This window comes from Dermochelys coriacea, chromosome 7, assembly GCF_009764565.3.
Source record: "Dermochelys coriacea isolate rDerCor1 chromosome 7, rDerCor1.pri.v4, whole genome shotgun sequence".
Classification (NCBI taxonomy): domain Eukaryota; kingdom Metazoa; phylum Chordata; order Testudines; family Dermochelyidae; genus Dermochelys; species Dermochelys coriacea.
In genome coordinates, this window is record NC_050074.1 from 99,235,545 (window position 1) to 99,258,139 (window position 22,595).

The following is a 22,595-nucleotide window of genomic DNA, read 5'->3' on the forward strand; positions in this document are numbered from 1 at the left end:
GTAGAACTGGAATACCATGACATGAGCTAGATATAAAACAATAATGAGTCAGTTCCCACTTTAGTATGCAAAAGAAGTATGTAGGCATTTTTGAGATTACTCTGTTTACTACTACTTCATCACACCAATGAACTGTAGAGCTGGCCAAAAAACAGTAAAATTTTTTCAGGGCTATAGAGTCAGTCTCTGTCGCTCTCAATCTATGCTGTTGGAGATGTTCCTCTGTGTATAAATAATTAAATATTCATTGAGCCAGGGACAAAGAGAGAGAGCGAGCGAGCAAGAGAGAGACTGACTTCTAGAGCCCACTGATTAAGGCACTCACCTGAGATGTGGGACACTCCCTTCATGTCCCTTCTCTGAATCATGCAGCACAGACTTGAAACAAAACCAATTTCAAATAATTTTGTGGTTGAACTTAAACAACAGGCACAGTTCTTTTCTTGATAAGCATACAAATAACTAAGCACCAGCATAAGTAACTCCACTAAAGAAAAGCTGTGTGAAAGTGTTAAACAAATATGCATTATTTAGGAAAGTTTTCAGTCTTTTATATCTCAAAAGAAAACAACTATTTGCTTCTGTTACATGTATATGATTGTCTGTGGGTTTGTACAAATTTGATAGTCTTTGATAATTTTAAAAGTATTTTTGATTAAGAGGAAACATGGATCTAGAGAATAAAATGATCATTTGTTATTTATTATACTGAAATATAATACATGAGCCACTGCCTAAAATGAAATGTGGATACATAACATTTACAACAAATACTGATCAGGTCAGAATTTCCTCTATATTGTACTTAAAACAATGTTGGCTTGAATAAGGACTACACGATCAAACACTATTCTTGTACTTACAAAAGTGTAAGCAAATCAATGATCTGCTAAGACATTTCTTCTTACCTTTCAGTAACTTCTTTCATTTTGCTTTCTCGGTTATGCTTCCAAAAGAATAGGTACAGTTTCTTCATCATCTCTCTGCTCCCTATTTTAGACACACAGCAGTTGTGGAAAAGGCCAGATGAGATGCTTTTTATATATTCATTGGTAAATCCAGATTTTGGCACTTTGTTTCAATTTCTCATGTTACTTTTTGGTGAAGTACATTCGTGTGCTTTCTTTCAGAGTTTTTCCTTTGTGTATCTTTCTAAAGAAGACAATTTTTTTTCATGTTCTGACATTTAAATCCAAGAGATACAATCAGGGATTCCCACCTTCCTTGCTTGTGCTTTGTTTTAATCAAATCTTCGTTTTTACACACATTCTCACCTTCCAGCATTCTGAACATTCAGATCAGTGACAACACATTTTCACTTCTATTCCCTTCACAGGTTCAAAGTTTCCATGGGATGCTGTTGAATGCTTCATCTTCATTGAGGAACTTAAGTACATTATACATTATTATGCCATTTTTCTCTTAGTGTTACAGAGCATAGTTTACTGAAACTTCAGAACAAAATGAAACCACATTCTGAAGGTTCAGAACTTTGTAGACAGACCTCCCCACCATCATTAAGTGCTTGGGATTGGGATATTCAACAAACCATTATACATACCCTGTGCTATGGAAAAGAAATACATTCTTCTGAAATTATCAGATGAATTAGTTCTACTTCCCATCAACTGAAGGAAAAACATCTTGGAATACAATGCTTCATTTCATTCACATTTATGTTTTCATCATAGACTAGTCTGGAACTCTTTTTAAAATCTTCCTTCAAGACATGTATTTAAATAACTACAACTAACACACATACATGAGTGACATATAAAACAGGACATGATCACTTCTTTACAGAAGCAGTTTACTACCTGCTTAGCAGGGAACCACAATATATTCACTTTATCTGAATTAGTATACTGCTTTTTATGTAAAGCTGAAAGTTGTTTCAAGCAGCAGAGACGGGGCTTCCTTTAGAGAAGCCTGTAATTGTTAATATATTTTTTTAATATTTTTTTTGGCTTTCTTCTTAGACAGTTCTAATTCTAGCTTATAAAAATGTACAGCCATAGACATCAGAAGAGTAGACTCCACTTTAAGAAACTCCCATAAAACCCAATTCATTGTCTAACAGGGTCAAAAAGATTATATCTTCAGTCTTCAGTGATAAAATATATATTTGGGCTTCTGGAAATCGTACTGTCTTCTTTCTTATTTCACCTTGATAACCAATGCTGTCTTGCTCAATAAGAATATAAGTATTTCTAGCTTCCTCAGTAGTCTGAAACAAGAACATTTTCAAAGACATGGGATCAAAGGAAAGTATACCCAGGGGAAAAAAATAACATGCATAAAATATCTATAAGTTTCACATTCACAATCTATGATAACTTAAACTAGACTATTCATATAATAGAGGATTTGCATTACATTTTATTGAAATGTTATGTACAGTAGGAATTGTCCCATACAATGCCATCAACTAGATGATGGTATCCAACAAATATTTCCCATTATTTCCTTAAAGACACGGTCACACTCAATAGAATGGAAAATTTACATTCAAATAATGTAAGGGCCCTGAGACATAATCCTTTTAAAGAAAACAATTTCTGGCAGTTAGATCTGAAAATATGACAAGACTACAGAAGTGGCTCAGCTTAAACCAAACTCTGCATCATGCAAGCCTAGCTGGATACTGAAAATACATAATGGATTATTATTCAATAAGATTATTGAATAATGGCTAGCTACAGCAACTTTTTCATGCCAGAATATAATCTGCCATCATGGGAATACTGATAAACTGACATTATTTTTCAATTTTCTAGCAGTTTAGTGGTGTTGTTTTTACATCTTTAGTAGTTAGTGCCTTTCTTTTCCTTCCCTTTGCATGGAGAAATCTTAAATTAGAGTTTGTTCAGCCTATATACAGAGACCATTTAAGGATGCCTTATTCTTTTCCATATGTTTCAAATTCTTTAGATATTTCCATTATCAAGTGACTCCTTGGTGACCTGATGACACTACAGATGCAGCCTGTATAGTGATAGCAGAGCACTGAAGGTTGACAAGAATTGGACCAGAAACAGGAGATAATCAGCAAACAAAATACTTACCATCTGTACGTGGGCTGATGAACTATGACCAAAGAATGAAAGCTAAAGAGAAAAATAAAAACAAAAATAAAAACTGAAAAGGAAATAGGGGAGGAAGGAGAAAAGGAAGGAAGGAAAGAAAGAAAGAGAAAAAAAATTTACAGTGTGTCTAGTGAGAAATAAGCCATGGTTACAGACAAGAGGAAGGCAAAACTGTCATTTGAAAGGAAGAGAAATAAGTAGTGATGGAGGAAACTTCCAAAGGTTCAGAGTCTCTGACTGCTCAGCTGAACCTCTTGAGTCTGCAAAACTGAGCAGAATCTCATGAGATTTCCTGCACATATGCATCCTGTCCACGCTGGAAGCAAGAACGGCAGGAATAAATGGGGGGAAGAAGGGGGACGGGAAAGGCAGTTAACTCTTTTGAACCTTCAGAAAAGGTTTTCTTTAGTTTGGTTCTAGTTTTGGGTGAAAGTTCAGATAAATTGCTACTGTATATGAGCTGATTCACCCATTCCTAGAAATAAATGCTTTTACTGTGGTTTATTATACTTTTAGGGTAAAAATCACCAGTTGGTACAAGACTTGAGCAAGGCCCTCTATGTCATGAAACCCCTGATATTCCCCTGTGTTGAGTGGAGTAGAAGGATGACAGGTGAAGTGGTTAGGAGGGGAGCCTCTGAATCTCCTTATATGCTGGGAAATGAACCTCATGCCAACTCCAAATGTGCCAGGATGAGGGAGTGCTGATGACAGGCTGAGAACAGTGTGTTTGGAACCTTCACCTAGGAGATATGCACAGCAACACCAAGGGCTTGAGAAGTGGCTGTAAAGGTGTTGCTGTGCAATCCCCTGACCTGCTTCCAACCAAATCTGCATAGTTTGCCACACCAAACCCATGTACTAGATGTCTGTATAGGGTGAAGAGAGGAAAAATCAAACTTTGGAGCATTCTTTCCCGGAAGAGTTTATTTTTAAATGCAAGATGCTCCTTTCCATGCTCCAGCATTAGCTTATTCTGCTATAAACAGAGGCAGCCTGGAAATGATACATGCCAGACACTGTGCTAATACATCTCCTGAGATATCTTCTTGCATTTTAAGCTCACGAGTTTATTTGAAATTATTATTAATTTTTTATTATTTATTTGCACTATAGTAGCACTCAAAATCTGCATGTGCTAGGTGCTTCCCAAACAGAGAGAAAGACAGTGTCTTCCACAAAGAGTTTATGATCTAAAACCTCTCTCACATTGGTACAAGTTCCAATAAAATGACAACTGATTTGAAACTTTGCCGAAACTCAAACCATCCCAATATCCGAAAAAGTCCAGTAAACTTGTTTGTTTCTATCCTCATATGTTTCTGCACTTCCTGTTTTCAGCCAAGACTAGAAGCCCAAGTATTGAAATACCTGGGGAAAGGCCTCTGTCATTGTGCTTTCCATCCAAACAGAATGCAGAGAACTGGTGAGAATAGGCTTTCCAGACCAAATAGCCATGGCTAAGTTTGGATAACCGTCAGAAATGCATCACCATTTCAGATGTTTAACTGAAGAAAGCCTCAGTCTTTAGAGGTTTGTCCATCTCGTACACGAGATTTTGCAATAATACCATCTACACCAACTGCGCAAGAGTGAATCAACATTACAAGAACATTTATTTGCAACTTTACTTTCTTGATAAGGTTATTTTCTTAAGATATATGCATATATAGCCACATATATGTATATCTTATCATTGATGTTTCATTTATATTACCATACCTTTTCTTCCAATTCTTTTATCTGTCTTTTTTGACCTTCAATTCTTTCTTCTAGCTCCTTAATTCTCTATAAGATGTAAACCATAAAACATTGTGTTAGTAACAAAGTTTTCTGAACTGGGGAAAGTGACATTTTTTTTTTAAAAAGGAGACTAACTGATATTCTGTGGTTGCAAACTGATTTGTGTTTTCATTTGTAGATGTGTCCTGATCCAATACAATGACTGTATGAAAAAGACGTTGAAAAACAAACACAGGGCTCATATTGGGGATATAGCTCCTTGAATAAGAATCTGGCCCAAAAGGTGAAGGTTATGAATGAGGTTTTCAAAACTTCCTAAGTGATCTGGATGCCCTATACAAATTAAAACAAATAGGAAACTGTGTGTCTAAATCCCCCAGGTGACATTGAAAATCTCAGCCCTTACTTTTAACTTCACCCACACACATTGGCTTGCTGGCAAAGGAACTGGACAAGAACTAAAGGAAACATTTGATTCACAAAGCTGAAATATATACTGATCCTTATTCAAATAATAATTCTTACCTCTTATATAGAAGTAAAAGAAGCAGCATAGCCAAGAAGAAAGGGACAGAGCTCACCTATTCATTATGCTTAAAAACGAAGGAGACAAACATCTTTGTATCAATGTGTACCTGCTGTGCATGTTGAATGAGCTCCATTCTTTCACGCAGAATCTGGGCATCTCTCTCTCGGAGTTCACTCATAACTTGACGTTTCCATTGCTCTACAGCATTCTTCAGCTTGCTTTTCTCCTCTTCTGAAAGAATTTCAGACATTTTGGCTCCAGCTTCCTGCTGCAGAGCATCATATAGCATGGCTTCTAATTCCAAAATTTGCTAGACAAAACCAAAATAAGACAGTTAGTTTATCCTTTTCTCTTACAGGTGGACCGAGGATTTTGTCAACGTTATTGAGAGCATGCCTTGTCCCAAGCAGCGACACAACTGGAAGTGTTACAGGCAGATTCGGTGCTGAACCACCTGAGAAGCACAGCACAAGAAGCATAGCCCATCAGGAAAGGAGCAAAGATTCCTTTAAGCCACCTTCTTGTTGCCTGGACTCTGGGCTGCAGTGACAGCCAAAAAGATCCCCTCTCACTTGCAGCAGCCTCCGCACACCTGCCTTTGTGCAGCCCAGAATCATGGTAGTACTGAACACTACAGGCATGTGCTACCCCTTACATTGTGGCACCCAGTGTTATACCCCTTACACTGTTGAGCCAGCAGAATTGTCCCTGACTCTATATCTCCTCTATGTCTCTGTACACTGCTGGAGTGGTGTACAGGAGCCAGGACTTGGGCACAATCAGCCCCACAGCGTGTTCCTGAAATAAGAATTTACATTCAATTACTTAACATTGTAAGGTTTCCAGATATTAAATGTGTATATTATAGCCTCTTCCAATGTATAGATGTCCAATTGATGTCAATGAGAGTTTGGTACAAAGAGTTAAAGGAGAATTTAACCCTAACATATAGTAGGAAAGGCACAAGGTTACAGTCCAGTACAAGGACATTACTGTATGTATAATGAAAACTAACTTTCACTTAATGTCAGTGCTTGAAGTCAATAGGAACTGTTTAAGTACTGCAGGATTGGATCAGAATTGTAATAAACAATGGTAACATCTTCCTTTATAGGACACATAGACAGACCCAAACTTTGACTTTCCTTCATATAATTTTCATCTAATTCTTTTCATGAGTATATTTTATTTTTAAATAATTGATTCACCTCTTTGTCAAACAAATAAAAAGTCTGCATCCTCACAGCCATATTATCAACATTGTGTAACATCATGAAAACAACAAACCTATGGAATCTCCATTTCAGTTTTGAGGTTCTAAGGGGTTATTAATATTACAAACAAGGTTGGGAAATGACCCAGTGTTAAACAGTAAAAACTATTCTCCTACCTTGACTATGTATTTTTAAAATGTAATTTTTGTTGTTCATACACAGATTTGGTTATAAACATTGTGAAGAAAATATTTCCTTCACTGATTCTAGCAGGAAATGTTTTTCTTAAAGGAGCAATATATAAAAAGAACAAGTGGCCTGACTTGTGTAATTAATAAACCTGTGAGATGGTGTATTCACTTTTCACCCACTGTTTGCTTTAGTTTTTTATATTTCATTCAACCTGAAGACAGAAAATAGAATGGTCAGTTTTATTTTTTTCTCTCCTCTGTTTCTTGTCACTTTCACTTTCTCATGCCTGCACTAGTACAGGCACCATGTATTGGTTGCAGAGAGTTATTTAAATCCCAGCAGAAAAACATGTTCATAGACATTTGGTGTGGACACGAAAACAATGAGACATAGACACCATAATATGATGAATTTCAGAGGGTACAACTTTATTTAAAAATGATTACCTAACCAGGGTAAGCACTTCAAACTACCCAGCAGGGTTGTTCCAGTGCAATTGTCAACTGGCACCAGCTGTCCCCGTGGACTATAAATCTCTGGGTAAGTGTGACAGTCATGCCCCTTTATGCCCTCAAGCCTGCCATAGGACCCTGCCTGGAAACCAGAGTCCTGATCTGATCCCCTCCTCCTCACTGGAGGCAGGAGAATTAAGATGAGGGGTCCCACAAGCTGCACAAGATTTAGCAGTTTATCCTGTCACCATGCAATGCTATGCTCAGATTCAAGGCCCAGGCAGCCCACTAGGTTATGGGACCTGACATCGGACCCTTTCTAGCCTATCAACTGACAAATCTTAGACAACTGTAACTTAAATCCCCAAACCAGACCTGCTGGATTTTGGGTGAAAGGTGAAAAAACTCACACAGCAGTTTGCCAATCATGCCATATGGGAAAAATCTCTTCCAGACACTGAAACTGGTAATAACAATTGACCCCAGCATCACTACAGATCCCACAATAGATTAAGGGTGGGGAGCCCACAACAGCTATCCCACCAAGGCAGAAAGCTGAAATGACCCCTCTTGACCTCCACAACCACCGTTCCAAACTAAAAGATATATCCAAAAACCAAGAATTTGTGTGAGGTTAGTCCAAATGTAGCCTCATTAGTATTTCAGCGGGGGATTTGTAAAGACAAAAAGAGAGTTAGATGCTCAACTCCTGTTGACTTTCACTGGGAGTAGGCCACTACACTCCAATTTGTGCCTTTGAAACTCTCCTCATAACACTACCACCACAGACAAGATCAGGAAGGGACCAGAAACATGAGGAGAAAATTGTCTAATTTCGGAATTGTATTATAAACCTTTTCTCCCTAATGATTCATCTTCTCAGCTCAACCTTTTCCCAAGTAGCTGACATGGGATATATTGTGTAGGTAGGTTTGGAGAATCTAGCTATGGGCATAAGCGCTAGAACTAGGGGTGCTGCCAGACCCACGGCTTGAAGTGGTTTCCATCATATACAAGGTTTACAGTTTGGTTCAATGGCTCTTAGTACCCCCACTATAAAAATTGTTCCAGCATCCCTGGCTATGGGAAAGATCTATTAGGGTATCTAGTCCATATCTCTGCCAATGCAAAATTATTCCCTATTGTACATTTACTAGTGCTTTGTCCCATCAACTTTTCCTTGAGATCTCCCATATGCAGGTGTGGGGATGGTGTTCCATCACTTTGTTTGGGAGAGTATCATATAGTCCAATAGATCTCACTGTCAGGAAATTTTTTCTGATGCTCAGGTTACATTTTTGCTTTTCTCAGATTCCTGGCTCCATATTATACTCCATTTTGCTATTCTCAATAATGCCTCTCTCTCCTTAGTATATATACTCTCCAAATTCTTGTAGATCTATGTCCTCACTCCGTTATTGCTTAGGATAGATAGATAGATAGATAGATAGATAGATAGATAGATAGATAGATAGATAGATAGATTTATACTGAAAGCTTGTGTATTTATAGATAGATAAGATCTATCTATCTGTCCAGCCCACCAATTATTTTTATTGCTCTTCTCTACATTTCCACTAATTTGTCAATATTTTTTATGAATAGCAATGGGACATAAACTGCTGAACAGACAGTATTAGGAAGCTGGAAGTACTGAATAGCTACTGTAGCCAGCCTACCAACTGCTAGACTTTTTGGTGGGATTATACACAGATAATGGAGAGGGAATGGTGCACTCACCAGGAATAAAAGTATTCTATGACTCCCTGGTAAAGCTTCATTCTCTGTTAAGTTAAATGGGTAAATGGTTGATTTGGGAAGATTTCCATATTTAAATCAGTCTCTGAAGATAAAACAGATGAAGCAACATTGTTCTGTCTATGATAATTCTGCACTGCATTCTGTGTACATTAGGTTCAATCTGCAGGGACTTTTCATTTCATACATCATCATTACATAATCCCAGATACATAGAATTCTGCATATGGCACAAGAGTGAGCAAAGATGAGCTCTGAACAGCTGGATAGTGGACACCAGATAAATTAGTTGCTGAACTACATTTATTTTCTCCAGAGATGACTACAGAGACTTCTCAGGCTTGCAATATTCGAGTGCCTTCCATGACCTCTGTAGATCTTCCATCACTGAGATATTCCTTCCCTGCTATTAAGACAGATTGCATTGGGTGAATGCAATAGCTGACTCACAATATGCTCAACTGTGCTCAGAAATCATCACCATCACACTAACTTTCTTCCTATTGCAGCTAATGCAGGTGGTGTCACCATAATAACATTCTTTATTTAAAAGAAAAGGAGTACTTGTGGCACCTTAGAGACTAACAAATTTATTAGAGCATAAGCTTTCGTGAGCTACAGCTCACTTCATCGGATGCATTTGGTGGAAAAAACAGAGGAGAGATTTATATACACACGCACAGAGAACATGAAACAATGGGTTGACACATCAGCCACACTATCAGAGGCTCGTTCACCTGCGCATCTACCAATGTGATATATGCCATCATGTGCCAGCAATGCCCCTCTGCCATGTACATTGGCCAAACTGGACAGTCTCTACGTAAAAGAATGAATGGACACAAATCAGACGTCAAGAATTATAACATTCAAAAACCAGTTGGAGAACACTTCAATCTCTCTGGTCACTCGATCACAGACCAAAGCGTGGCTATCCTTCAACAAAAAAGCTTCAAAAACAGACTCCAACGAGAGACTGCTGAATTGGAATTAATTTGCAAAGTGGATACAATTAATTTAGGCTTGAATAGAGACTGGGAATGGATGAGTCATTACACAAAGTAAAACTATTTCCCCATGGTATTTCTCCCTCCCACCCCACCCCCCACTGTTCCTCTGATATTCTTGTTAACTGCTGGAATTAGCCTACCTGCTTGTCACCATGAAAGGTTTTCCTCCTTTCCCCCCCCTGCTGTTGGTGATGGCTTATCTTAAGTGATCACTCTCCTTACAGTGTGTATGATAAACCCATTGTTTCATGTTCTCTGTGCGTGTGTATATAAATCTCTCCTCTGTTTTTTCCACCAAATGCATCCGATGAAGTGAGCTGTAGCTCACGAAAGCTTATGCTCTAATAAATTTGTTAGTCTCTAAGGTGCCACAAGTACTCCTTTTCTTTTTGCGAATACAGACTAACACGGCTGCTACTCTGAAACCTGTGATTCTTTCTTTAGTTCATTTTATGCTGTGGGAAGTTTGAGGACTCTGTGAAGAGAAAGGAGTTATTGACATTGCCAATCAATCTTCCCCTCTTTACTACTATGACCACTTTCAGAGGACTTCAGAAATAGGGAGCTGTTTTAGAACTGTTTATTATATGCAGTTCTTGACTAGGGATCATCTCCATGTTGTGCATGGAAGTTAGTCCCAGGAAAAGCTGAGCACTTGGCAAGATCAAGCTCTTAAAAAAAACCCAGAGGACTAAGAAGTGTATTGAATAAAAGCTCCCCCAAATGTTCTCACACCATTGCATGTATTAGACATTCAAAAGGAGGACTGAAATATTCTTCTCAGCCATTAGAAGACATGACCATGTCCAAGATACAAATAATTCCAAAAGCACAGGAAAAAGCTACAACTGTGCAAAATATTGATATAAATATTTATTTCATAAATATGTTTAGCTAGTTTTTCTGGTGATGAGAATCTATAGATACAGTTGTAAATAAGACCACAATTGTAGGAAACTGTTTACTGAGTAAGTTAAAGTGGTCAACTTTAGGGGTCAAGATTAGTGAATATATGCTAGGCAAACCTGACATAAACTCAACATTTGTCCTAATGTAGATGCAGGACACACCTATTTTAACTAGGTGATTTGTAGCCGAGGTTGCTGGGACAAATCCTGAGATAGAAGATTTATTTTTGGAGGGAAAAGAGAATACTCACAAAATATTGTTCCATCAATTGCAAACTAGAATCTCAGCTATGTTAAACTGTTTGTACAATACAAATTAATAAATAACAACAACATATGATAACTCAGGCCCTGATCTTGCAAAGAGCACCATGCAAGCACAAGGTTTGCCCATATATAGCTCGTTGCTGGATCAAGGTCTAAATAATTTGCTTACAATTAAATTTACCTACTCTTCCAGCCACTGGAACTCAATAGGAGTTCTGTATGCAGAAGGACTGTAGGATTATATAAGGGAATTTATTAAAGGTAGCATAGGTCTACCAAGACTGACTTTTCTTACCTTGTGTGCTTGATCCAAAGACTGTTTCCTGTAGTCAAGTTCATCATCCAAGTAGCCCTTTTGTTTACTAAATAGCTCCTAAGGATGTAAAGAAGACTAGGTTATCTCAATTACTTTACCAACAACCTGAATGACAGTTCTTTTATTGTCAAAACACTCCCTATAGTACCTTTTCATTCTCAAGATCTAGCATCTTTTGCTGTAGTGCAGATTCTGTCACTTCTATCTGCTGTAGCCACTGTATACAAAAGATAACAAGAGATTAAGTCCTAAATCTTGATAGATCAGTTTCCAGAGTCAAAATGGCAGCACACGGCTTCTGCCAAACAGCATGTTCTTCTACTAAACTTTTATTACAACTCTAGCATACCATATGAGATACATTTAATTTAAAGCCACTAAGGGGGGCAGGTATCAAGCACATTAGATAATTACTATATAAATTGATGATTTGGAGATGGATACTTTCCAAAGCCTGGCAATATATCTTTTATAACTCAAATGACAATAATATAAATTATGGTACTGTCTGAAAATTATCTTTATATATTTTTCCCTCATAAATTACTAAGTTTTACAAAAGCATAATTGTGCTTAAAAAGTCTATCATTTTGTGAAGAAACAATTATTTACATTACCAATGTGCTCAAGTCAACTCATTCGGAGATGGGCAAAACTTTGTATAACATGATTTCACTTACTAGGGATGTATATATTTTTACCTTTTCAGCCAGTGTCAGAACTGTCCTTGCTTGTATGACAACTACTTGCTCCTCGTTCGTCAGATTCTGCACCAAAAGGAGAATATAATTACAATAAACCTCAATGCCTTGGTATTGGTTTTGGGCAGCACTTGCATTAAATATATAAAAACTTAAATACTCTCCTTGAATATTACATGAAATAAAAATTCATATCTTAATATAGAATATGGTTGTAATTTTTAAAGTTAATGCTGAGTTGTTACAGTAAAAAACTGTATTTCCTAGAAGTTCTCATACACAATAATGTAAGTACACCTAATTCTCCTTAAAAGCATCACACTTACCAACAAACTGTTGGCACATCAAAAACCAGCTGATTTTTATTAAGTGGCACTGTTTCCTTTCTTTTCCCAACTGGGGATAACCATAAAATTACACAAGACAACACATAGTAAAGAAAAGAAAAGAAGCAAAAGTGAAAGTCTCAAAAGTGTTGGTTGCTGAAAATGTCTAATTAAAAACATTTTTTAATTCAAATTTTGATTAAAAGTGAACACACTGTCAGTATGCATGTATGTGTTTATTGCTGGCAATCTTTACATTATTACAACTACACTTATGAACTGTGAATGAAAACTAAAATATTCATGGATTTAAAATGGTTAGAATTTTGCATATTATCAAGCTGGCCTGTTATTTTTATGCTTTTGTCTCTGTTGCAAAAGCCTTAACAGACCACATTCTTTGTCATTGTTAGCCGGGAGGCATTATGGAGTTAGCATTATAGAAAGGCTACATGGCACCCAGTGCTGAAAGCTGTATCTCAGTTCTTTGCTAAGCATTCTGGTGATGTCGCATTGATGTATTAGGCCATGCATTGCACAAGAATGATGTCAACCTAATCTTGGGCCTGCACTCATTTGCACATTGAATATCAATATGTTCATAATATAAGTGAAATGTGTGGAGGAAAGAACAAAAAACAGGAAAGGCTCCAGTCCTGCAAACTCTAATGCCCATAAGCAGTTCACTGAGTTCATGGGACTGCTCACATCTGGCAGTCTCTTCTATGCATTAAAAGAAAACCAGTAAAACCAATGAAAAAAAATAAAAATAAAAATCAACAAGAAATAGAAACAAAATAAAAACAGGCTAGGAATCAGTAGGTACTGTTAAGAACCAATAATAAAGGTAAGCAAATAAGTCAGGGTTTAACAATAAAGAAAGAAAAGTAGGAAAGAATAAGAGTAAAAAAATGGTAAAAAAAATCTCACTTGTATTTTCCCTTCTGTCTCCTCCCTTGTCTGTGTATGACTACGTAGGGCCCTACCTTGGAAACATTTATGTCTGTGAGTAACTTTATGTGAGTAGTTCAACTGAAGACAATGGAAGTATTCATGTTAGTAAAGTTACTCGCATGCATGGTTGTAGGATCAGCGCTTAGATAGTTAACTCAAACATTTGTAGGTCGGTAAGGTGTTTATACACTCTTGGATACTCTATTATTAACAATATTCATTCTTATTCCTCCGCTGACGCTTCTCAGCTGTCTGTTTGGTTCTGAGGTCCTGGATCTGGGCAGCATAAACCAGCCTGAACCTCGTGAGTATGTACTTGGGGCGGCGAGCCTGTGCCACTGCTGCCCATGCTACTGTGGCTACCCTACTATTTTTAGCATGCTAGGTCAGATAAGGGCTAGTGTGAGTATGTGTATGTGACCTGAGAATCACATCAGTAGCTCACAATGTATACGTAGCCTGAGAATGATCCAACAGCCCATGGAGAACTTATGACCCACAGGGCCTGACTAGAACCTCACAGGAAAAGAGAGGCTATTTTAAACTGCCTCTACATGTGCCTGGCTGGAGCTTTGTGGCTGGCTGGCAAGATCACAGAACTGGGAAAATTGTTGTTAATCTCATAGGCAGACTGAACAAGTGTGGCGTGATCAGTCCCAGATTTGATGTTCAGTAAAAGGACCTGGAAAAGTGGCAGAACAACCTTTTGCCTTCACGTCAGTTTGGGTACATAGTGCTGACAACTTCCGCTGTCATCATGGACCATGAGGAAGCAAGGCGAAAACACACAGGAGGCAAAATCCTGGGATTCTTTTTCTAAAACTTATAAAACAAGCATACTAATAAATTGTTCAAATGGAAAACAAAACAAAACAAAAAAACCATTCAACTCTCACTTTCTACTGCAAAAGCTAAATAGATGATTCTTTAACAGACCTATCTCAGCTTCAGCAAAAGAAAGAACTGCAGTGCTGTTGGCTACAAGCACTAAAGATGTGGCTACACTGCAAATGAAGGTGTGATTGTAATAGAGGTAGGCATACATGTGTTAGTTTTAATCTAGTTAGCACAGATAATAATAACAGTGTAGATGTAGGTTTCAGAGTAGCAGCCGTGTTAGTCTGTATTCGCAAAAAGAAAAGGAGTACTTGTGGCACCTTAAAGACTAACAAATTTATTAGAGCATAAGCTTTCGTGAGCTACAGCTCACTTCATCGGATGCATTTGGTGGAAAAAACAGAGGAGAGATTTATATACACACACACAGAGAACATGGCGTGGGCTTCAGTTCATGCTAGCAAATCGAAAAGCAAGCCCTCCATGGACCCTGAGTATGTATTCTGGTTGCTAGTCTGCGCTGAAGCCTGTGCCACCACATCTGCATGAGTATTGTTACCTGTGCTAGCTAGATTAAAGCTAGCACTGGTATGCCTATCCATGCTACAAGCATACCTTTTACATGCAGCATAGGTAAGTGTGAAATTCACTCCTGGTGCAGAGGACCAGCACAAGACCCTCTACATCATTTAAACATCACATAGCGGCTGTACTAGATGTTGATCAATTGAAACCCCTGTATTTGCAACATGGACTTGGTCTCTGCTGGGCTGGTGTGGAATGTTAGTAGAGGAGAGAACTGGGGACTGGCCAGGTGAGAAACTATGCATCCATGTTTATGCAGATCCACTGACCCCAGTTTCCAGCACAACCAAAGAGAGAGGATGTGGCTGCTACTTCAGCCCAACTGGAATAACAGGAGGAGAAATGGGGTGGGGGGACAGTGCAAACGGCCCAGTAGCTTGGCCCTTAGGTTAAGAGAGGGAATTTCAACTCCCCATTCTCCTTACTCTGAACCCATATAAAGGCTGTACCTCAGGCTTTATGTAAAAATCCAAAAACATATCAAAAAAGGAGTCTGACAACAATATTTTTTAAAAAAGTATTTTAAAGTGATGGGAAAAGGTTTTCCCCTCCCCACTATTAAGTACCACCTCCTCTCTTCTTTCTACTAATTAAACTATTTCTATTTAATGTATTTATTTATTTATTTCAGTTGAGAAGTGCCTATATCTAAGGCTCGAGGTGCCTTACAAAGTTAAAATGCAGTTATTAAAATGCAATACCAAATAAATACAAGTAAGCAAATAAGCAAAGAACACATGAACAATGGAAAGATATAGTATCTTCTATGAAAAAACATGTTTTTAAAAATAATTTTACCAACCTTTGATATTGAAAATCAAAGAGCCATGTTATAATATTAAGATGTTTTGTGCCACATCTTAAAGGCCCATTAACACATTTTGTCAAGTTGCAGCGAGCATTCTGCCTGTAGCCCAGAGTCTCAATAACAAGCCAAAAAAAAGCCCATGCTCTAGATTGTCTTCATGCTACATTAATAAAAGCACAAATAATTAACAGAAACATGCACAATTTATTTATTAAAGGAACATACACTTACGGCGTTATCCCCTAAAATGTCCAACTTTTTCATTAGCTCCGCTACTAGTATATCCTAACAACAAGAGAAAAGTGTACAGAAAAGAAGGAGTCAGAATATAGCATCACCTGGTGTTTAGAGGATGCAATCCTAAGAACTGGGGATTGCTTACCGTTACACCTTCTGCCTCACAGTAAACTTGGAGAGGACTTTTTCCCTCAGTAAAAGGAATGTGATGAAAGTTGATAGCAGGTGATCTTCTTTCTCTCTCCTAAAATAAAAATAATTATGGTTAAGAAGATTTAATTTTTAAATTAACCATCATATTGTACTGTAAGTTTCAGCTTCATTAAGAATATGTTATAAATATGGGCATTCCATAAAACGTACTCTGAAAAAGTAATACATCATAAATATGTAAATTACAGAGTAGCACTATCCATAAGAATCTTTATTTATTGTACAAAAAGGTGGGAAATCTTTCATTCTGCCTTTTATGGCTATTTATTCTAAGATGCAGAGGGGAAAAAAGTGCTGTTTATCTGAGAAGTTATAATGCTTGTGGAAGATTTCACTAGACTGACAGGCAGTGAAGATCTCTCTTTATCCACAGAGAGAATAAAGCAAGCTTACACCTTAATAATATAAGCTTTCTTCACACCGCTTCATCAATTTTCACCAACCATGACTGTCTAGTCATTATTTTGGCTATGTAAGTGGGCTACATTTGGGTAGCCTGGATGTGTTTAAGCCCAAAGGAATGTACAGTAAGTGACATCTGTTTGGGATATTTCTGTCTGTGCTGTCTGACAAATGCTGCAAACCAGCAGTGTTTGATCAAAGGCTGAAGGTCTATGCTCTCCATAGATGCTGCAAAAAGTCTGTGTGACAAAACAAAACAAAACAAAAGCTCACCAAAATAAGTACAATGTGAAGGGCCATGCAATGTCCTTGATCTGCATATGGAACAATAACAATATATTGCTGAATGGTTTTTAGCAATCACAACTAAAAACTCCTTAATAATTATTGTTCTGTGTGTTACATTTTGCTTTTGCTTCACTTGCTAAATTTTAAAACAGGTATAGTGGAAGAATAGCAGAGTAAATTGGTCATCTATGACAAACTGGGATCTAGCTAGAGTTTAAAGGTTAGGATCTTTGAAAAACTTATGCGGGAAGACAGGTAGAAATCAGTATTAGTCAATTTTGATATGCTGTTCTGTTGGGGTGTTTTTAATCCTCTTTTAGTATCACTGTGTACCAGTCACTAATGTCACTTTTAATGAAGAGCTCATCTTCAATATAAAAGCAGTTTTGGCAGTTTCAAGTTTGGCTGCCTTCTAGCCTTAGACAACATAATGCAGAAAGAGTGACAACGGTTGTATAGATAACTGTTGCTTACTTCAAGCTCTAATATTCTGAACTCCAGGAGTTCATTTTGATCTTTAGCATCCTGGACATCATGTTTTAACCGAGCTTCTTCTGTTTCCATTTGTTTTATCTGAAAAATAAAATTCAGTATTTTTTTTAAAAAAGTTTGATGGTTCATTTCACTTTTGGATAAATCCTAAACCTGTTAAGAATTCAGTTTCTCTGGGCAATGCTCATGGCTTAAAAGCAAACATTTTGGATTCAGTGACACTTCAAGATCACTCTACAAATCTTCTGGGCCCAAGGTGTGATTCTGTATTTCACAGCTCTGATAGCATTCTGCTTAGATCCTAGACATAGTGGAATAGGATTGATCAGTAAGGGTTTAATTCTTCAGCCCTTACACTGTTTTTAATTAGATGACTTGCTGAGTAAAGTACTACTCAAAGTGGGTACGGATGCAGATTCAAGTCCTATATGTGTATTACAAGTCCACAGTAGGAATATTCTCTGCACAGCCTGATACACTGCATGAAATGAAGGGATTGCTGAGTAAATAGACCAGGGATGTGGGAAATTCAGAAGCCATTCCCCGGAGTGACCATCCACTTAGCTTCCCTTATCAAGGAGTTCTAAAGCTGGTGAAGAGCTCCAGCAAATGACCTTATCCATCTTTCTGAACCATGGCATGATGAAAATATTATTACTGTTTGAGAATTGTTCTGATTAGAGTGGCACAGAATACTTTTAAAACATTTTATAGTGGTACTTAAATAATACTAACAAACCACATGCATTCCTTAAACTTCTCCAAATACAGAGTTTAAGGCCATAAGGGACCACTAGATCATTTGGTCTGACCTCTTGTATATCACAGGCTACCAACACCCACACACTAAATCCAACAACTGAAATGAGGCCAAAGTATTACAACCCACAGGAAACTAGACTATTATTTGTCACAAGCAGAGATAATCCAGATAATCTTGGCAACAACCCACATTCACATGCTGCAGAGGAAGGCAAAAACTCCCCAAGGTCATTGCCAATCTGACTGGGAAAAATTCCTTTTTGACCCCACATATGGTGATCAATTAGATTAGAATCAGCCAGCCAAGCACCTGAGAGAGAGAATGATTGATGCCACCTCAGAGCCCTGGTCCACCCTGCCCAATGTCTTATCTCCAGCTGTGGCCACCCGATACTCGGAGGAAAGAGATTAAAAAAACCAGAATACTCTGGCGGGGGCAGAGGGGGGAGGAAATCCCTTCCTGACCCCTACTAGTGGCTGTTCTAAATCCTGAAGCATGAACTTTAGGAACATAAGACAAAGCAGAAGTGAGCTGCAGGGCTTTGGAGCCCTGTCTTTTGCCATCACAAACAATCCCATCATACAATTGCATTCATACGTTTGTGTGGATCTCTCTTCAAACTAATTTAGTTGTTTGTCCCCCTCCCTGCACCCAACTCCTATTGGGAGGGTGTTCTAGCACTTCACCCTTCTGCTGTTTAGAAACCTTTTTCTAATTTCGAGCCTGAATTTGTTTGTTGCCAGTTTGTATCCATTTGTTTTTGTGCCCACATTTTCTTTTAGTTCAAATAACTCTTTAGCCTTCCTGGTATTTACTCCCCTAATGTATTTATAGAGAGCAATCATATCTTGTCTAAGTTTTCTTTTTGCTAGGCTAAACAAGCCAAGCTCTTCCAGTATCCTCTCATAAGACAGGTCTTCCATTCCCCTGTTATTATTTAATTTACTCTTTCTTGAACATGGGGGACCAGAATTGTCCCCAGTATTCCAAATGCAGTCTTATCAGTGCCTGGTACAATGGCATTAATACTTCTCTATCTGTACTAGAATTGCCTCAACTAGTACATTTTAGGATTGTGTTTGCTTTTTTCATAGCCACATTACAATGGTGGCACAGTCATCCTGTGATTGACACACACATCCAGGTTTCTCTCCTCTGTCACTTCCAACTGATGAGTCACCAGCTTGCAACAGAAATTTATTAAAAATTAATAAAGTTAATTAGACAGATTTATTAAAGATTGTTGCTAGCAGACTAGCAATCTCTTGAGTCAGTTATTTCAGTATTCTGGGATGGAAATGATCCGTTCTCCTTGATCTGAGCACATTAAGCTCTTTTCTTCCACGTCAGATGTGATCATTTTGATTGTTTTGATTTCTCTACAATCATTTCCATCAGCAGTACTGCCTTAGTGCACATGTACCATATGAGCATCTTTACTGAAAACCGAGGCAAAGCATTCATTTAGTTTTTGGACCACATCTAGATTATCTTTAATCTCCTTCCCAGCCACAGTACATGGCAGCCCAACCTCATCCTTCCTTAATCTCTTTTTAATTATATAACTAAAAATATATTAAATGTAGGAATAGAAATGCTGAGAATAAATACCTTTTCTACAAGTTCTTGATTTCTTCTATATAAAGCTTGCTTCTCCTCAATCCACTTCATGTCCTTAAAATATAAATGATTAATATTATAGGAGAAACTGACAGTGCTGCTATAGTATATGATCGTGTAATTAAAGACTGTATCATAATGCATACACAGAAGCAGGCTGAATTAAAATTTAACAGGCAACCTTAATTCTGACATTTCCTTACTTTTCTGAGTGCTTGACTTTGTACCTTAAAGTTCTTTTAACATAGTATTTTGTGTTTTTTTAAATGTAATTGGAATATAAATACTCCAATTTAAAAAAAAACATGAAAAATCCTGTCAATCAATGAAATGAATGATGATTGTAATAAAAGCGAGAAGTTAGGCACCTCCATTGCAATAATTTAATTAACAGATAATAGCAGTTATAGTATTTTGATTTCCATGTTTCCCAAGATTAAGAAAGATAAATTGTATTTTTTAGATGGATGAATTATTTTATTAGATTGAAATGGGGAAAAACAATTGGAACATTAGTTGCTCACTGAGACAGTGATGCTTTGGGCTGAGCTGGCAAGCGATTACTTATAGTTAAAGTTTGTAAATCCCTTTGAAAAGTGCTATGTGAGTGATTAATAATAAATATCTTCACAATTATTCTCTCAAGGCACCATATGTAGAGCATGTTTTGAACAATTAATTTTTCACTCTGCTGAAAATAGAAATCAAAATTTCTTTTTCCTAGAACATTCAATTTTTTGTAATGATTCATTCCATCTTTTGAAGAAGTTTGAAACTGAATTATAATGACAGAGGACCCACTATATTGCATCACTTATAAGACCTCGGGGGACCTTCCTCCAGCCCTATCTGAAGGGGTGGGGGCTATTGAATAGAGGGCCATTATGGAAATTCTACTTCTAGGCTGGTGTAGCCAGTTCTCTTCTCCCTTCCCTGTCAGAAGGCATGGCAGTGGTTTGCCAAGTCCTCCAATTTTGGAAGATCCAGCTGAAACATTTACAGGGAGAAATGCAGGCAGATAGGATTCCAAAAGCTGAACAGCACGGGAAGAAAATGTGGAGTGGGTAATTCAACTTTTTTCCTTAGGCACCTTTTAAAGGGCCAGAACATGGAGAACCTATTTTCACTGGGTAGTCCACATGGAAGAGAATCACACACTAAAGGTGTGCCCGGATATTGATGAGGGAGCTTTAGGGGATGGAATTTCTAGTTTATTGAAGGTTTCTCCAGGTCATTTCATATGGGGAGGGGTTTAAAACCCATGAAAGCTCGAGGGATGTAAGAAGGGAATAGAACCTGTAAAAGCTGAAGCTGAGCTGCTAAAAGAATTTATGAATAATTTTTATATTGATTTTAATGTGACTTTTAGGTCTCCCACTTATTTAGCCATTTGCTGATAAAAGAAAATTCAGCTAAGAACAAATAGATGTATTTCACCTTTCCGGTCACGTTTACCCCCACAGTTTGCAGACGTCATCCATTTCAACTGGGACCAAAAGTAGGATTTTACACAAAATTGTAATAATATTTAGTGCTCAAAGTATGTTGCACTTTTCATTTTCAAAGTGCCAAACACTGGACCAGGTCACAGCTGGTGCAGAGAGGGAGGCAACCAGCACACCCCCACCTACACTCCTTTAAGGTTTCCACCAGGAGAGAGAACTAGATGACCATGTCAAGGCCCCAATGGAAATTTAAGTGAAGACATCACCCATCTGATTCACCCTTCCTCCTCTTCAGCCATCACTGACCTGTGGGCACCCTGGTAGAATTGGGGTTGTGGAGCCTTTCCCCATGCTACTCTAACAACTAGATTAATCTAGCCCATTCTCTAATGGACCCTTGCAATGCCTGTGAATTATATAAATATTAGCAGCCTCATTTTACCAATGCATAAACAGGTATGGGTTTGAGCCTAATAATTGCTGGGCAGCTTCAAGTAAAAGTAGAACAGTCTCAGCTCACATTGAAATCAAATGATTTGCCATATTCTGATTCAGATGCTCCTGGCTTCTACTTCCATTAACAGTCCACTAGATCTTGCTCCCCTTTTTGAGATTTTAAAAAGAAAGTTGTGAAAAATAATTTTGTGCATCATCTTCTGGATTGGAAATGTAAATAACTAATGTGCTAGAAAGGCAGCATTTTTAGTATTTTCAATGGAGCTAGCCATCCATCCAAAGGAAGTATGGGCGTTTGTTATCTGCAAGAATTCTAGATATGAAGATATTCATATTCTATAAATCCAGGTATATTTTTCACTGCCTACGGATAAAAGTGAGTAGAATGTATTTTGAATCCAGCACATCTCCAATTTTAGCTGCCTTTGGGTTCTCTTTTTCACAGCTCAACAGGCAATGGCAACACGAAGCATGCAGGTTCTGTACCAGCCTTGGGATTCAAGCTAGTGGGGATGAGAACGGCATGCAGAGGCAGGGACATATTCCAAGGCCAGAAAAGACCATTATGATTATCTAGTCTGACCTCCTGTATAACACAGACCATAGAACTTTCTCAGAATAATTCATAGAGCATAGCTTTTAGAAAAACATCCAGTGTTTTAGAAAACACTATTTCACATTTGGGGACAATATATACCTTCAAATCAGCGGTACTGCTATGGGTACCCCCATGGGCCCACAGTATGCCAACATTTTTATGGCTGATTTAGAACAATGCTTCCTCAGCTCTCGTCCCGTAATGCCCCCACTCTACTTGCGCTACATTGAAGACATCTTCATCATCTGGACCCATGGAAAAGAAGCCCTTGAGGAATTCCACCATGATTTCAACAATTTCCATCCCACCATCAACCTCAGCCTGGACCAGTCCACACAAGAGATCCACTTCATCGCTTATTAGCATCGTAGTGTCCAGGGTCACATAAACACCAC

The 22,595-nt window shown here is 37.9% G+C and overlaps 1 protein-coding gene across 11 annotated transcripts in view; it reads right to left on the bottom strand.

The window, feature by feature from the left end:
- Positions 1-775: 775 nt before the first annotated feature.
- The window catches only part of JAKMIP3 (Janus kinase and microtubule interacting protein 3), a 144,488-nt gene continuing 122,668 nt past the window's right edge, over positions 776-22,595 (bottom strand). For 6 of the 11 annotated variants that reach the window (XM_043518877.1, XM_043518871.1, XM_043518869.1 and 3 more), the window contains 11 exons: positions 19,693-19,755; positions 17,301-17,399; positions 16,069-16,167; positions 15,918-15,971; positions 12,177-12,242; positions 11,624-11,692; positions 11,455-11,532; positions 5,465-5,668; positions 4,809-4,874; positions 3,066-3,138; positions 2,158-2,227 (listed from right to left, as the gene is read on the bottom strand). In XM_043518877.1, the coding sequence (XP_043374812.1) occupies positions 3,088-3,138; positions 4,809-4,874; positions 5,465-5,668; positions 11,455-11,532; positions 11,624-11,692; positions 12,177-12,242; positions 15,918-15,971; positions 16,069-16,167; positions 17,301-17,399; positions 19,693-19,755 (849 nt within the window). In that variant the 3' untranslated portion in view covers positions 2,158-2,227; positions 3,066-3,087. Of the gene's footprint in view, positions 2,228-3,065; positions 3,139-4,808; positions 4,875-5,464; positions 5,669-11,454; positions 11,533-11,623; positions 11,693-12,176; positions 12,243-15,911; positions 15,972-16,068; positions 16,168-17,300; positions 17,400-19,692; positions 19,756-22,595 lie in introns of all 11 variants that reach the window. The other 5 variants (XM_043518870.1, XM_043518868.1, XM_043518874.1 and 2 more) reach the window with 2 other exon arrangements.